Source organism: Leptodactylus fuscus, chromosome 2 (assembly GCF_031893055.1).
Source record: "Leptodactylus fuscus isolate aLepFus1 chromosome 2, aLepFus1.hap2, whole genome shotgun sequence".
Taxonomy (NCBI): domain Eukaryota; kingdom Metazoa; phylum Chordata; class Amphibia; order Anura; family Leptodactylidae; genus Leptodactylus; species Leptodactylus fuscus.
The window spans coordinates 39,672,245-39,688,342 of record NC_134266.1 but is presented as its reverse complement, the minus strand read 5'-3'; the positions used below and the strand labels follow the sequence as shown (position 1 = coordinate 39,688,342).

The following is a 16,098-nucleotide window of genomic DNA, read 5'->3' as shown; positions in this document are numbered from 1 at the left end:
TATTATATTTGTTTTGTATAGTTTGTGTACCATATATAAATGTAAATATAAAGCACCATGGAATTAACACAGTATAATAATGTACAGCGCCATGGAATTACTATATTAATGTACAGCACCATGGAATTAATATAATAATGTACAGGACCATGGAATTAATATAATAATGTACAGCATCATGGGATTAATATAATAATGTACAGCACCATGGAATTAATATAATAATGTACAATACCATGGAATTAATATAATAATGTACAGCATCATGGAATTAATATAATAATGTACAGAGCACCATGGGATTAATATAATAATGTACAGCACCATGGAATTAATGGTGCTATATAAATAAATAATAATAATAATAATGGTGTAGTGGGTAAAACGCTTCAGCTAGCCTCAGCTATAAGTCTGTGTGTGATCCTTGAGATAGAAATACCCCTTTTTCCACCCAGGAGGACTTGTTTGCTTATTCGTTTCCCAACAATTATTCATTGGCCTGCAGGGACTGTTGGCATTTTCTCTTTTGCAATGACAAAACCCTATTTATAAATGTATCTTCTTCTGCTTTAGTCAATGACAAGAATTCCTCCCATCCTTTCATAAACCAATTTAATATTTGGGTTTTATCCAAAGCACACAGTACCTTTTATGATTTGGATACAGCACATTAGAAATGCCTCTCTGCCGATGTTACTATTGTACATGCCTTCAAGGGCAGAAGAATGGGGCCGTGCTTCTCGCCACTCACAAAGCTTTTTCCCTAACCGTATTTACAGACCACAATGAAAACTTCTACACTATTACGCCCTATTACTTGTCTGCTCCAAGACTTGCCTTGTATTTCCAAGGTTGTGTACATACAAACTTAGAGAGGGCAGTATATAATGCCACATTGTTTAGGTGAAGATAGTGGCAGAAAAAGTACTTGAGACTATCTGAACCTGTTTTAGGGGGCTTTGATCTGTTTTCCGTGTTGAACTAGGTTGCCTAGGACTCACCAGCAATTCTCAATTCTCAAATTACTAAAATGTCAGTAATATATTTTTTCACTAGTAGTTGGTGCTTAGCCCTTGCGACTGATTGTTTTTGTTCTGGGAACCTTCTGGTAGCCTGCCGCCTGGCTCTTGTCTCAAACTAGAACCTTTTTAGTATTGTAAGCCACAGATATGTTCCCAAACAGCAGCAGGCCTCAGGCGGTACAATATACTACAGGGTGAATGGTTACTGGGGCCCCAGCAGTGTGGTCGAGAAGATGGGGGCCCAGGGAAGGAGGATACTATGTATAACCTAGTTGTCATCTCTTGAGTCTACAGCATATAAAAATAAACTGGGTCATTTCTCAGATAATACTCCCAGTATCCTATTAATATTATAAATGTGAAAGTTTGTGAGTTTGGATGTTTGTGGGTTTGTGTGTTCGGATGTTTGTTAGTCAATCACGCAAAACCCGCTCGACCGATTTGGCTGAAATTTTCCACAAACATAGTTAATACACCCCATTGCGCAATAGGCTACTTTTCGTCACAATAGCGCACATACATTTTTCCCAGGACCCCCACAAACCCCAAACTCACATCACCATCTCTGCAATCTCACACACTTTGGACCATAGCAAGCCACAAAATTCATATTGCCCTCTACAGCCTCGCCCCTAACCCCACACAATCACATATACATAGACTTTACCACTTTGCCCCTCCCCTTAACGATACTCCAGGAGGCTCTCTTTAACGCTCCGGAGCAGCCATGTTTGCCGACCCCCACCGCTCTGACAATCCACGACACCGCCCACCCATGTCAATATCCCTAGGCGGTCTAATAAATGCAAAAAATAAAAAATAAAAAAAAGTAAATAAAATATTAAAAACAAAAAAAAAGGATTAAAAATTCAAATCACCCCCCTTTCCCTAGAACACATATAAAAGTAGTTAAAAACTGTGAAACACATACATGTTAGGTATCCCCGCGTCCGAAATCTCTCGCTCTACAAAGCTATACAAATATTTTTCCTGTTCGGTAAACGCCGTAGCGGGAAAAATGGTCAAAAGTGCCAAACCGCCGTTTTTTCACTGTTTTGATTCTGATAAAAATTTGAATACAAAGTGATCAAAGCAATAACATTTCCTGAAGATGGTAGAACTACAAAGTACACCCTGCCCCGCAAAAAAATACGCCCTATGCATCCCCGTACACGCACGTATAAAAAAGTTACAGCTGTCGGAATATGGCGACTTTTCAAAAAAAAATTTTTTAACAGTTTTGGATTTGTTTTTAAGGGGTCAAAATGTAACTAAAACCATATACATTTGGTATCCCCGGAATCGTAAAGAAACACAGAATACAGGGGACATGTCATTTTGGTTGCACAGTGAATGCCGTAAAACCAAAGCCCGTAAGAAAGTCGCAGAAATGCATTTTTTCTTGAAATCCACCCCATTTTGAATTTTTTCCCTGCTTCCCACTACATTATATAGAATAATTAATGGTGGCATCATGAAGAAAAATTTGTCCCGCAAAAATTAAGACCTCATATGGCTCTGGGAGCGGAGAAATAAAAAAGTTATGGGGTTTAGAAGGAGGGGAGTCAAAAACGAAAATCAAAAAATGCCATCGGCGGGAAAGGGTTAACTTCAAATACTTCTGTCCCAAAGTCACTATGTACAGTTTCTCACAACACCGTATATATAGCGGCTCAAATACAAAGTAACTTCAACACAAAAGTCTCCCGTATTCTCTGAATTACAGCAAAAACAAGATACAAAGTTACATTTCATATCCCATACCTTATACACAGTACAAAAACCTTACCGCGCCTGTATATACCCACTTCTACAATCACCGCAGACGAAGTCGCGGGTACCAGCTAGTATTAGACATATAGCCTGGTATGAAAAGTATCAAATATACAGTACAGTTAGTGTACTGTATATCTTCTGGCAATGGGAGCACATGACTGGCACAATGGGCTGTGACTGGCACTTTAATACAACCTCAGCTGCTCTCAAAAGGGGTTCTGCAGTGTACCAAATGTGTATTATGAATAAAAATGTATCCACTGCAATAAACTTTCCGTAAACAGAACATCACCTATACTAATACCCCCCTCCTCCTCATTATACTTACCTGTTTTCCTATGTGGAGATAGGATCTGGAGATCACTTCCTTTTGGGGTGGGAGGGGGCAGCTCCTCCTCTTCTTTACATCTTCTGACCACCAACGCCTGTGCAATAGAGCTACAGAGCATGCTGACACTCTGGCTCTATTGTACAGTCGCCAGCAGATGCCAAGAGGAGGAGGAGTCTGCCCCACAGAAGGAAGTTAAGTCCAGTGCCCAGAAGATCCGGGCAGGAAGACAGGTAAGTAAGATGGGGTGGGCTGAGTTAGTTAGTTAGTTGGGAAGGGTTAGTAGTGGGCAGGCTAGCTAGGGGAACAGAGAGGGAGTGTGAGAGAGGGAAGGAATGAGAGAGGGAGTTGGTGTGTGTCAGCTTGGAGTGAAGTGCAATGCATCATGGTAGTTGTTGGAAAACAGGACAGGAAGTTACCCATGTAAACAAATGCAGAAGGTACAAGGAGCTTCCAGAGAAATCCAGAAATCAGTCAAATCACCACTAAAGGTATTTGGTTGCACTTATTAACCTATTAATAGCACTAACAGGCCTTTTTTGAAACTACTATATTTTTAGTCTGCAATTTTTGTTTTTCATTTATTTTCTGATCCTCAGTATGAGATTTGCAATTGGCTCTTATCTGCCATTTCATTTACTTTTTTTTTTTTTTTTTGCTATTGTGTTGGAAGTTATGTGATGAAAATTTTTGGAATATACTTTATTAATCTATTAAACTTCCTTTTAATAGAAAGCAGGTTGTAAAGTTCCCATTAGCAATGCTCTAACTACGGAATGTCAGGGAAACTCTGCATGCATACATTAACTGAATGTAATAGATGGAATTGATACAGTTACAAAATGGTGATGGTTGCATCAAATGGCTGTATCTCTGGTTTATACCACCCAGAATGAACTGCTGCATATTAAGTTCCCAACAGTGTTTTTAACCACTGGTATCTCTAATTCTATTACAGCTAGTACTTCAATATTTACATCATATAAAAGCTTTCTTATGATTCCAGAACTATTTTTCTAGTTGGTATACAACCGAAGATAAAGCCATTTAAAGTGACCATCCACCCCCTTTGGTAAATGCTTAAGCTCTGTATATTTACAATATAACTGGAATATGTTGGGGCTATAAAAGTAAGTAAAATAAATAAATGATGTCATCCTGAGCCAACAGCAACCGGGATCTGTGGGTTTTTTTCCCAACTATGTCAGATGCAGCAGCACAACAAGCTATGAGAAGGAGTTGTACAGGATAAACGGCAACAATATGGTAGAATATTATTGAAGAAAATGTTTAATTGATGTCCCAACATGGTGGTTGTTACATATCACCATTGTACAATCCATAAAATAGTTTTTGCTGTCTGTGCATTGTAGTAAGACTATATTCAGGTAGCTATATTGGAGACCTGTGTGAGTTCTAGTTATTTTAGTCTAAAATGGGAATGAATCCTTTTATCGAATTATCCGATTAGTTTTCTTGCCTACTTTTAATTGGATGCAATCCTGTTTTCGGCACAAAATAGATACTCTTCGCACAGAACCCAAATTCGCAGGCAGCCTAATTGAGAGAGGACAGTGTGAGGGTAAATGTAATTATTAGATCAGCCTCTTAATAGTAGATTGCATGTACTGTAGAGTACAGTCAGTAGAGGTCTGAGCATCTTAAGATGTAGGTGACAAGGCTGAACTTATCAATTTTAGGCTAAGGCCCCACATTGTGGAAACACAGCTTTTTTTTTTGTGCAAATTTTGTTGCGGTTTTCTGAGCCAAAGCCAAAAAATGGCTACAAAAGGAATGGAAATATATAGGAAGGTCTTATACTTCTCCTTTCTTCTCAATCTGCTCCTGGATTTGGCTAAAAAAAAAAAGCAGCAAAATCAGCAACAAAAAAAGCTACATTTCCACAATGTGGGGCCTCAGCCTTAGTGTCTACTATATTGCACAGTTAGAAGGAGTATTTATTATGGTGATATAGTCTCCATAATCTGGCAGTTTCATCATTTATAGCTTGTTTCAGTAATCGGACATGTAGCCAGCTTGCTGATGTCACATTCCACTAAGCAGATCTCAGATGCAGAATCCAACTCTGGTGTCTCTTCATTTTACAAAGTATGCTTTCAGATTAAAGGAATTCTACCATTGAAATGAATTTTTTTGGTGATCACATGTCGGAATAGCCTTTAGAAAGGCTATTCGTCGCTTACCTTTAGACATGGTCTCCGCTGCGCCATTGCTTAGAAATATTGTTTTTTACCGGTATGCAAATTAGTTCTCTGGCAGCGATGGGGGTGGATCCCAGTGCTGAAAAAGTGATGGGGACGTCCCCACCGCTGCTTGAAAACACGCTCCAGCGACGCCTCTATCTTCGGCTGGATCCTCTCCTTCGTCGTCTTCCTTTGTGTCACCTCCGACGCCTGCGCAGTTGGATCTGCCAGTGAGACACCTGCAGAGCCGAGTGCGCATGCTGGCCGGCAGCCATTTTTGGGAGGCTGATCCTGTATTGAACTGCAAGAGCGGCCTCCCAAAAATGGCCGCCGGCCGGCATGCGCACTCAGCTCTGCTGGTGTCTCACTGGCAGAGCCAACTGCGCAGGCATCGGAGGTGACGCAAAGGAAGTCGACGAAATCAGGGGAGGATCCAGCCGAAGATAGAGGCGTCGCTGGAGCGTGTTTTCGAGCAGCAGTGGGGATGCCCCCATCGCATTTTCAGCGATGGGGCCCGCCCCCATCGCTGCCAGAGAACTAATTTGCAGTTTTTATATTGTACTATTGCACTCACCTGTAATCTCAGGGTTTCCATATTAGCCCAAAATATTTCAAGATGTGCAAGCATATATGCTAAACAACCTGTGGCCTAGTGAGCACATGAAGGCCCACAATGACATTCTGTTCAGCCCGAAACTATGTGTACACGGATACTTTTGTATGTGTGTGACTGCTCTCATGTTCCATGTACAAGAAAAGGGCATTGTTTTAGAAATCAGAAAATGGCTGCGTTCTTTAAAAAAAACATGGCCGTACCTGCTCGCAGCTTATGTGCAGTATTTCAGCTCAATGCGGGGGATTTAATAAATCTTCTGCATCGGGGTCACTGTTCTTTTCATCTGCTTAACATACCATAGAGACATGTCAGAAGTTATGATTGTTTGGTTCCCATCAGGTCTCTTAGCCTTTGGTTTCTTAGTTTTCTAGTAGAACTGAATATTGGTGATATACTGTCTATAGTGTGTACTTAGCCATCCTCAAAAGGAGACCTTAGAGAATATGTTCTTAGCCTTTTATTCACTGTGAGCTGCATTCAACTTGGACTAGTCATTGAGAGCCATATTCAGTTGAAGAACGTAAATTCTGGAATTGCAAACATTTGCAGATTTTTAACTTTGATTATACAAGTGGTATTATATTATACTATCTACTTTGGCACTGGTAAGAGGTTCAGATTTATATTCAAAATTGCCAGTATTTGTCATATTGTAAGCAGTGCTTATGGCCATAACTGAGGACTTCAATGGCAAGTCACATGGATTGGGGTCATGAGCCACAACTGGCTCCCAAGATATTGGTTGGGGTTTATTTCCATATTGTGATCTAGCAATTCCATATTGTGATGTCACTGTGACATAATGTCATGTTGCAATTAACCATTGTGATACTATTGTGTTAGTGCCACATTTTGACATCACAGTGGCCTTTTGTGATGTCACATTTATCCATTGTGATGTCACAATGCTCCATTGTGGTCTACCGAAAGCAAAAGATAGAGAGCACTTCTTAGTGTAATCCAATAGGAAAATCAGTACATAATAACATAGGGTTAGGAGAAGCCTCACCTACTTGGTGAGCTCAGGATCCGCCACCAGAGCTTGCATTCAGAATATTAAAAGTACAAACAAAATATAAAAAGTGTGGGCAGCATGGTGGCTCAGTGGTTAGCACGGTGGCTCAGTGGTTAGCACGGTGGCTCAGTGGTTATCACTGTAGACTTGCACAACTGGAGTCCTCAAGGAGTTTGTAGTCTCTCCTTATGCTTGTGTGGTTTTCCTTCAGGTGCTCCAATTTACACCCATACTACAAAAACATACGGATGATGAATTGAGCTGTATATGGGACAGCGGTGATAATATCTGTAAAGCGCCGTGGAATATGATAGCGCTATATAAGTAAGCAAAAGTAAATAAATAATAATAATAAAGACCGCAGGTGGATAAAACTAAAAGATGGTTTATTGGCTAAAAGGCATATATGTAAATGCAACGCGTTTCAAGCTCTCATCCCCAAGCTATATACATACAGATAATACTCAGTAATAGCACTGTCCTTCTGACATTACAGAGTTTCAATGGCACATTGAGCACCAAAACTAACTTTGCTTGTTGCTCTGGAACCTTGGAGGCTAGAGAAAAAATATCAACTGTGCTGAAATCAATGGAGCGGCGCATTTCAATAAATGCTAAGAACGTAGATTGGTGGAGGTGATAAAATGTCCACTTTAAGAGGTTGCGCAAAATAAGCACAACACTATTGTAGACATATCAGGAAAGAGGTCACAGCTGAGTTCTCAGGATAAGCTGAATTTGAGGAATGGTGGTACAAACAAGAACCAGGCAGTGACATCTTCTGGGTGCTGACCCAGACTACCAAGTGCATACAATGATGGGTGAACTTGACCTCTGACAAACTACCTGTTCTAAACACCTGGCACCCTCGGTTGCAGATTATTTTGCAATCTAGGACTTTCCTGGTTCCTTTCCTCATCATGTGCCTGCATATGTTGCCTACTTATAGTTTTAGGCATAGGTAGACATTTGTTTACCTGAATTTCTTTTCCCAGTCTCTATCCCTCCCTAAGGGAGTGTCTATACAATGCGTTTTCGGTAACTTTTCGGTATTTAAAGTTTATTTGTACTTTTTTACATTTTATTCGTGTTCTGACATAGAAAGGGGTTCTGGAGCCCTGTAATGAGTTGTCATTGTGAGAAATATCAATAAATTTCACCCTTCTTTGTAAGCAATTGTATAACCATTCATCTTTACTGTAACTTATATTAGTGCTATGATATTATAGGTTCTAGATAGGCAGGGCTGAGAGGCCTGGATACATATTCAATATTACAAGCATTTTTGTCATATATAATCTGTGCCACAAATGAGAGCCACGTAGATTGAGGTTATAAGATGCATATGGCTTCTGACACCAGAGCTCCCGGTTGGGGACCACTGACGGAGAGAGAGAGAGAGCTGCTAAGTTCCTTTGGCTCAGATCTACTCTACTATCTTTGGAGACGGGTCACGAATACCAATACTCAGATTTAATTCTAGCCACTGATGGAGGTTGAAGTAACTGGATAGATACTTATCACAACTTCTGAAAGGTCACCATGTCAGTGACCCTTGAATTGTATCTCCAGCCAAACACGAACCTTTCACCATGCTCCTAAGGCTTCTTTCATGCAGAAGTAATATGGGTGCATTTGTGCGTACTTTTTTGCATCGCTTGCAACTTTCTTTCCTACGGGATAACATTCAAGTTGTCAAGTAATAATGTGAAGCCTACAGAGGGGAGGTAGCTGCGGTCTATAATATATCAGACATCAAAAATTAAATACACCTGTAATAAAAAATACACATAAAAAATTGCCACCAATTGTGTCCTAAGGTTTACCTGTCGTACCATCCGTAGGCACCGTGTAATGTACACATATTCTGTAAGTTTTTCTAAACCCTTGCAGTGTATACAATAAAATGAAATAGTTTTTAGTCTTTGGTAACTGTCATTAAAAAAAAAAGTTTGTCGGAATGTTGAGATTTTTATTTTTTTTATATATTTTTCCCTTGATATTAGAAATTCTATGCAGTATGTTCCCCACCCAAAACTACACCCTTTCCAAAAAAAAAAAAAAAGAAATCCCTTAAACTCAGTTGTCAAATTTCTTGAGCTTGATTTTGCAGGCAAGTTATTTTGAATTTGGAACGTTGGGCCAAAATGTTGCCGGCCGCAGAAGGGAATGGGCAAGTTCAGATTGTTCTGTCTGATGGACCACCTTTTTTTTTTTTTTTTTATGTAGATTGTGGCCCCACATAGAGCTCACAATTTACATTTTTTTCCCTATCAGTATTTTTTGGAACATGGGATGGAAATCCATGCAAACTCCTTTGCAGGTTTTTTTTTTTTTTTTTGCCCTTCGGTGGGATTTGAACACCAGGACCCAGCGCTGCAAGGCTGCAGTGCTAACCACTGAGCCACCGTGATGGACCACCCTTGTGAACCGCAGCGCCCTGCTCTGTCACAGTAGGGATGGATGTTCTTATGGTTAACGCTTTCCATGGATTTCTGCTTCATTTTCATCTACCTGCAAATATAATCCACCTTCAATAGTAAACGTTCCGTCATGATGACTGTTCCTGCTTCCCATCGCATGCATATTATATTGAATTGGTTCTTGAAACAAAATGATGAATTATAGATGAGGCCGAACAAAAATGTATTCTACCTAAATCCAATTATGCGTATTTGCAAGAAGAGTAGGAGAATCGTTGTTCCACAATACCATCCAAATTGGCTCAACGGAGAACAGCCGACTTTATGTGCAATGTTTTTGCCACTGTCCAATAATTCTGTTTTTGTCTTTGCAAGAAAAATTCTAATAAACAGACTTGCACCTTGTCCATGAGTTAGACCTGCCCAAGTTTTGCCTTGCACATACTGATACTGCCATGTTAAAGTGGCCCTTAGGCATCTGTGATATTGCAAGTCACTGCATCACCATATCTGTTACTAGATAGTTGGATTCTCACCTTTCTTGCAGACGGTGTGTTCATGTAGGACTGGGCGAATTTGCCTAAAAATAAAATCTGGATTTTTTTAAGTTTATGGTCAGTTCTTGATTTTAGTCTCAATTTTGTTTTTGCTTAAAGGGATTCTATCATAAAAAAAAAAATAAAAAAAAAACCAAAACATTTTTAAACTAAAAGCACATAGGAATAGCCTTAAGAAAGGCTGTTCATCTCTTACTTTTATTTTGCAGGTCCACGCCGCCATTTTTGAATTTTCCTCTTTTGTTCATTACGGTAAATGTACTCAGAAAGCAGAGCGGGCGTTCCCCCTGTACTCAGAGCACAGCACCACCTCTGTCTTCTATTCCTGATGCGTTTCCTCTAGAGATGAGCGAACACTGTTCGGATCAGCCGATCCGAATAGCATGCTCCCATAGAAATGAATGGAAGCACCTGTGACGCTGACTTTGCCGGCAGGCGTCACACGTGCTTCCATTCATTTCTATGGGAGCGTGCTGCTCGGATCGGCTGATCTGAACAGTGTTCGCTCATCTTTAGTTTCCTCCTCATTTCCCCATATAGGGATACAATAATTTTTTTTATTTTTTTTCCTATCAGTATGTATTTGTAGAATGGGAGGAAATCCACGCAAACATGGGGAGAACATACAAACTCCTTGCAGATGTTGCTCCTGGTGGAATTCAAACCCAGGACTCCAGCACTGCAAGGTTGCAGTGCTAACCACTGAGCCACCGCGTTGCCCCTTCTCTTCACTCCTCTTCTTACATGAGACCACCGTAAATGGTCGATGGAACCGTTCCGTCACCAACTTGCAGTGGTCTCTTACATTCCTTTTAATGATTGAATCCCTTTAAGGAAACTGAACAAGTAATGTGAGCTGGCACAGGGAGGAATTGGATATATCTGATTTCGGTTTCCTTGTCCGGCCACCCAACTATTGACTACAGTGAAGAAACATAGCTTGCAGCTGGAGAATACTTGCATGGAATATATCAGACTCTGGTGCATGGTGAACATCAACTTCATGATTCTGATTAAAATCAGTAATTTTATTCAATTAAATTTTCTTTGTAATGTATCTTTCTGTCTGTATTTGAACCCTACAAATTGTACAGCGCTGCGGAATATGTTGGCGCTATATAAATAAAATTTAATATTATTATTATTATTATTATTATTAATTAACTGTCCAGCCCTTGCATGATGTATGTACTATGAGGCTGAGGCCCCATGCTGTGGCTTTTTTTGTTGCAGATTTTTGTAATCCGTTTTGAAACGCAGGAAAACCTGCAACAAGAAAAGCAACATAGCCTCTGCCTATTTATTACTGTGGTTCTTCTTTTGTAAATGGTTACCTGCAGGTGTCTCTTCTGCAATCATTCTGCATGAATAAATGTAGTAAAATGAGAAGTTTTACACTGTCTATTGTAAGCTATTTCTAGAAGGAGCATGTTACATGAGACATAAGAAGGATCTGTCTTATTTTACAGGCCGCATTGCTGCTCTCAATATGCTGAACAAGCAGGTGCCTGTGAACTCCGTGCCATATTTTTGGACGTCTTTGTTAGGAAAGAGCATTCGTTATGCAGGTGTGTATGTCACGTTGGGATTTTCTGAGGCTGGGTTTACATCGTGCCTTTTTACTTAAGAACTGCATGTAGTGATGATCTATAATTACCCAATGCAAGGCTCGCCATGAGCTGAAACATTGAATTGGGTCAAAAAGGTATTGTCATTGGATATGCTGCTGGGATCTCTGACATTGAAGGCTCTGAGGGCTGCTGGACTTGTGTCCTAGAGAGGCACGACTATACATTCATCTTTATTCTATGCTGCTGATTTCTTTACTGTTGATTTGGTAACAAGTGTTCATTGTGCCACTATATGCATAATATGGCATCATACTGTTCTCATTGATATCAAAAGGCTGCTGTGTAATGTATGGATATAGCTAGGTCCTTCCGAGCAAAAGTCTGGTGCCCGTACATACTATAATGCCCCATTAGTGCTCCGATACAATATGACATCACCTATACGATCTCTGTGCTTTTATGCACACGCTATGTCTGATATTGATGCTCAACCCAATTGACTGTAATTTTGGGGAAACATATGTGGTAGATTTACTGATGAAAATATGCAAGGGTTTTAGCACTGTTTGCACAAAAAAGTGTTTTGCACAAGGTCGGACTGGCCTACCGGGGTACTGGCAAATCCTCCAGTGGGCCCTGTGCCTTTAAGATAAGATAATCCTTTAAAGAGGACCTTTCATGGATTTGGGCACATGCGGTGTTATATACCGCTGGAAAGCTGACAGTGCACTGAATTCAGCGCACTGTCGGCTTTCCCGATCTGTTCCCCTGGTGAAGAGCTATCGGTCCCGGTACCGTAGCTCTTCATTGTCAGAAGGCCGTTTCTGTCCTTCTGCACAGCAGTGCCTATAGCGCTGTGCTGTGTGAGCGGCGAGGAACGCCCCCTCCCCTCCTGATAATACTCGTCTATGGACGAGCACTGTGAGCAGAGGGAGGAGGCGTTCCTCCCCACTCACACAGTACAGCACTATAGGTGTTGCTGTGCAGAAGGACGTTCCTGACAGAGTGTCAGAAACGCCCTTCTGATTGTAAAGCGCTACGGTACAGGGACCAATAGCTCTTCACCCAGGGCACAGATCGGAAAAGCTGACAGTGCGCTGAATTCAGTGCACTGTCGGCTTTCCAGCAGTATATAACACCGCATGTGCCCAAATCCATGAAACATCCTCTTCAATAGTCCCACCAGGGGGAGATTCAGTGTGTTACAGCAGCATAGATAACACATTTGAGAAAGAACACATACACACTCAGAATCGCAGATAGAAAGATACTAGGAGTCATAGCAACTATGAAGAACAAGAAGGACTCAGGATCATTTAGTTCTCTGTGCGGAGTGATCTTCACTTAGCCTGATGTAGATTATACAGCCTGACTGTGGTTGGGAGGAAGGACCTCTGATAGCGCTCCTTCTCGCTATACATATTGTTAATTGAAAGGGGTCGGTGTTATATCGGCCCCTTTCCAATAGAGATTTTATTATACACTGGGGTTGCTCAGGAACAATTCTGTGGAATTTTGGAATCCGTGAAGCAGCACCTATAGGACGTGAAGAACTGGTGGAGGCGGTGAAAGGTCCATTTCTAGATCCATCTCATCCGTATACACAATTTTTTCATCGCAACTTGCTTCTTTTAAAATACATGTTTGGCAGAGTTTGTCCAGAAATTGTCATTTTGGCTGGATATTTAATTATTTCAGATAATTTAGTACGGTTCATTTTTCTTTACAGGATATGGGGAAGGATACACTGAGATCCTGATGAAAGGAACACTTGAAGAACTGAAGTTTTTGGCTTTCTACTTGAAGTAAGCAGATGGTATTTTTTATGCTTGTAATGATGTGAAAACTATTTGCTTATTTTACTCTTCATGCTTTATTATATGCAGGGATGACATTGTCGTCGCTGTGTCAAGCATGAACTTTGACCCCATTGTGTCACAAGTGGCAGAACTAATTTTCACTGGTAAAAGAATCACCAAAAAGGACGTGTTGTAAGTAACTTTATTTTCCCAGACTATATATACATAGAAAACAGATATGTACAGCGCAATGTACTTAAAGTGAACCTATCACAGGCTGCATGTTAGAAAGGAGAAGGAGCTGTGCAGATTGAGATATATATATATATATATATATATATATATATATATACATTTACATCTCTGCTTTTACTAGGTTTAGAAACAGTAATTGACTCAGGGGGTGGTCCTATCAATGAGTGGCAGTTCTCTCTGTATGCACAGTTGTAGAGATGAGGCTATCAATCATTGATAGGATTTAAGTATCATATAAAGGGAGTCTGTCACAATGTTTTACAATACAGCAGCTTTTGCAGTAAAATATGTAATATTATCTTTGCACTTACTGACATTTCTCCAGCAAGGTCAGTGCACTAAAGCACCTAGGGCTCTTCTCCGTACAGCTCTGATCTGGAAGGGTTATCCAGAACTAAGATATTGAAATCTACTTCATCTTCTCAGGGAACAACATCACATCCATTGGTCACATGGATATTTGGAAGCTCAGATCCATTTAAATAAATGGGGCAATGCCAAGCACAACCACTATACAATGTACAGCTTGATGTTTGGTTAGTGATGAAGAGGCCACAGCAAACAATATCATAGACCCTTTAAGGGCTGTATTAGACAAAAAGTCAGAACTGCAAGGGGCAACATGGTGGCTCAGTGGTTAGCACTGCAGCCTTGCAGCACTGAACTCCTGGGTTCGAATCCTGCCAGGAACAACATCTGCAAGGAGTTTGTATGTTCTTCCCGTGTTTGCGTGGAATTTTTCCCATTCTACAAAGACATTCTGATAGGAAAAAATAAATAAATAAAAAAAACAGTGTGATCCCTAGATGGGGCTCACAATCTGCAAAAAAAACAAACAAAAAAAAGTCAGAACTGCACTTTGTGCTGGGGCCCGTGCAAAGTGAAACAGGATTGATTCCAGGCTATTTCTCATTACTAGCTGCATGGTAACAAAAAGTCAGCGACGAGAACTAGCCTGGAATGAATCCTGTTTTACTTAGTTCTAAAGGACTGCACCTATGGCCCCAGAACAGTGTGCAATTATGACTGTATTGGGTACATTATGCAACACCACTGTGATTTGGTCTTTACGCTGAGGCTCCACGTTGTGGAAATGCAGCTTTTTTTTTTTTTTTTTTTTTAGCCAAAACCAGGAGTGGATTGAGCAGAAGGGAGAAGTATAAGAGCTTCCTATATATTTCCCCACTCTTTTTGTGGCCATTCTTAACTTTGGAATAGAAAATGTAGTAAAATCTGAAAAAAATTAAATATAATAAAAAGCTGCGTTTCTGAAATTAGGGCCTCAGCCTTAGAGTCCTGAGTATTCATGACTCTTTGCAGGCTGATTATGGGTGTATGACAAAGTATAAATTACCTATACAGAATCTGCACCTTTTACCCAGTCCATGGAGACAGATTCCCTCTACAAGCTGTATCGCACTTAGCCAGTGCCTCTTATTTCGTAGGAATATGTCGGTCACCGTACCCCTTTAACGTTCCTAGTGAGGTCTGTAGCAGTTGTTATAGCTTCACAAGGACCCGTGATAACCCCACAGTGTAAAGCCCTGGCAGATACACAGCATGAACTCTGCTGGTTTTGGAATCTACTTTGAAAACTAACCTGCTATAGTTTTTTTTTTTTTTGGTAGGTTTTTTTTCCTTGTAAAATTCAGGTTTGTATTGTTATCCAGTCCTCCCCACTAGAGCTAGTATCTTATATTCAGAACCCCAGCCCCATCGAAATAAATACAAAGACCACACATCTTTGCAGTACATTTATTTTTGCCACTAGATCCACCATTTATAAGCGTCACCCTATGTAGAACATCATTTACCGGCCAATCTCCTCCCTAATGTGTATTATATGGGGATTTTTGTGATGAATGGAGACCAGTTACCTAGAGGAAGCTACTAATACTAGACAAAATCTAAGTCAGTGTAATGATCCGGCTACCCTGGCACTTTGGAGTAAGGTGAGCCTTTGTCACTTCATAGACAGTAACCAATTTGGTGTTTTGTGGCTTTTTCTATGCAGGGATGAAGATTTCATTAACGTGATTGGAAAATTATGACCATTGTTATACCGATCTGTTCCAAAGACCAAAAAGATGCAAGAGTATTCTACGGGCTACATTTCACAAGTGACCTTCTAAGGACCGACCAGCCACAATGTAATGGCAATGTCATGAGTTTTCTTCTAGTCCAGACAGGACTATGGAGGAAGGAGCATTGTCTAATAATGACAATTTATGTGCAACTGTGCATTAAATCAATTTTAACTACTGTAGTGTTTCATTTTTTTTCAATAGACACACAAAAAAAAAAACCTTGAAAGTGTTTCAATGGTGAAAACCAAATGAGTAATTTTGTGTGAGCTCAACCAACAATGTCACTGTGCGAGTAACAGGGACACCCCTTACATAGTTCATTTCAACAAGCTTGATGATAGATGTCCAGGGAAGATGATGGCGGTATATCCTCTATTTTACATTGGTGCGGAGGTCATGTGAATGGTGCATATGATACAGAAATGGTGGCAATGGAGTCAGTAGG

General features: G+C 40.4%; 1 protein-coding gene across 3 annotated transcripts in view; it reads left to right on the top strand.

Annotated features, from left to right (window-relative positions):
* The window catches only part of LOC142194469 (apoptosis-inducing factor 3-like), a 71,402-nt gene extending 55,634 nt beyond the window's left edge, over positions 1–15,768 (top strand). For all 3 annotated transcript variants that reach the window (XM_075263615.1, XM_075263616.1, XM_075263617.1), the window contains exons 16-19: positions 11,411–11,509; positions 13,242–13,317; positions 13,399–13,503; positions 15,581–15,768. In XM_075263615.1, coding sequence (XP_075119716.1) covers positions 11,411–11,509; positions 13,242–13,317; positions 13,399–13,503; positions 15,581–15,617 — 317 coding nt within the window. In that variant the 3' untranslated portion in view covers positions 15,618–15,768. The remainder of the gene's footprint in view (positions 1–11,410; positions 11,510–13,241; positions 13,318–13,398; positions 13,504–15,580) is intronic.
* Positions 15,769–16,098: the final 330 nt, after the last annotated feature.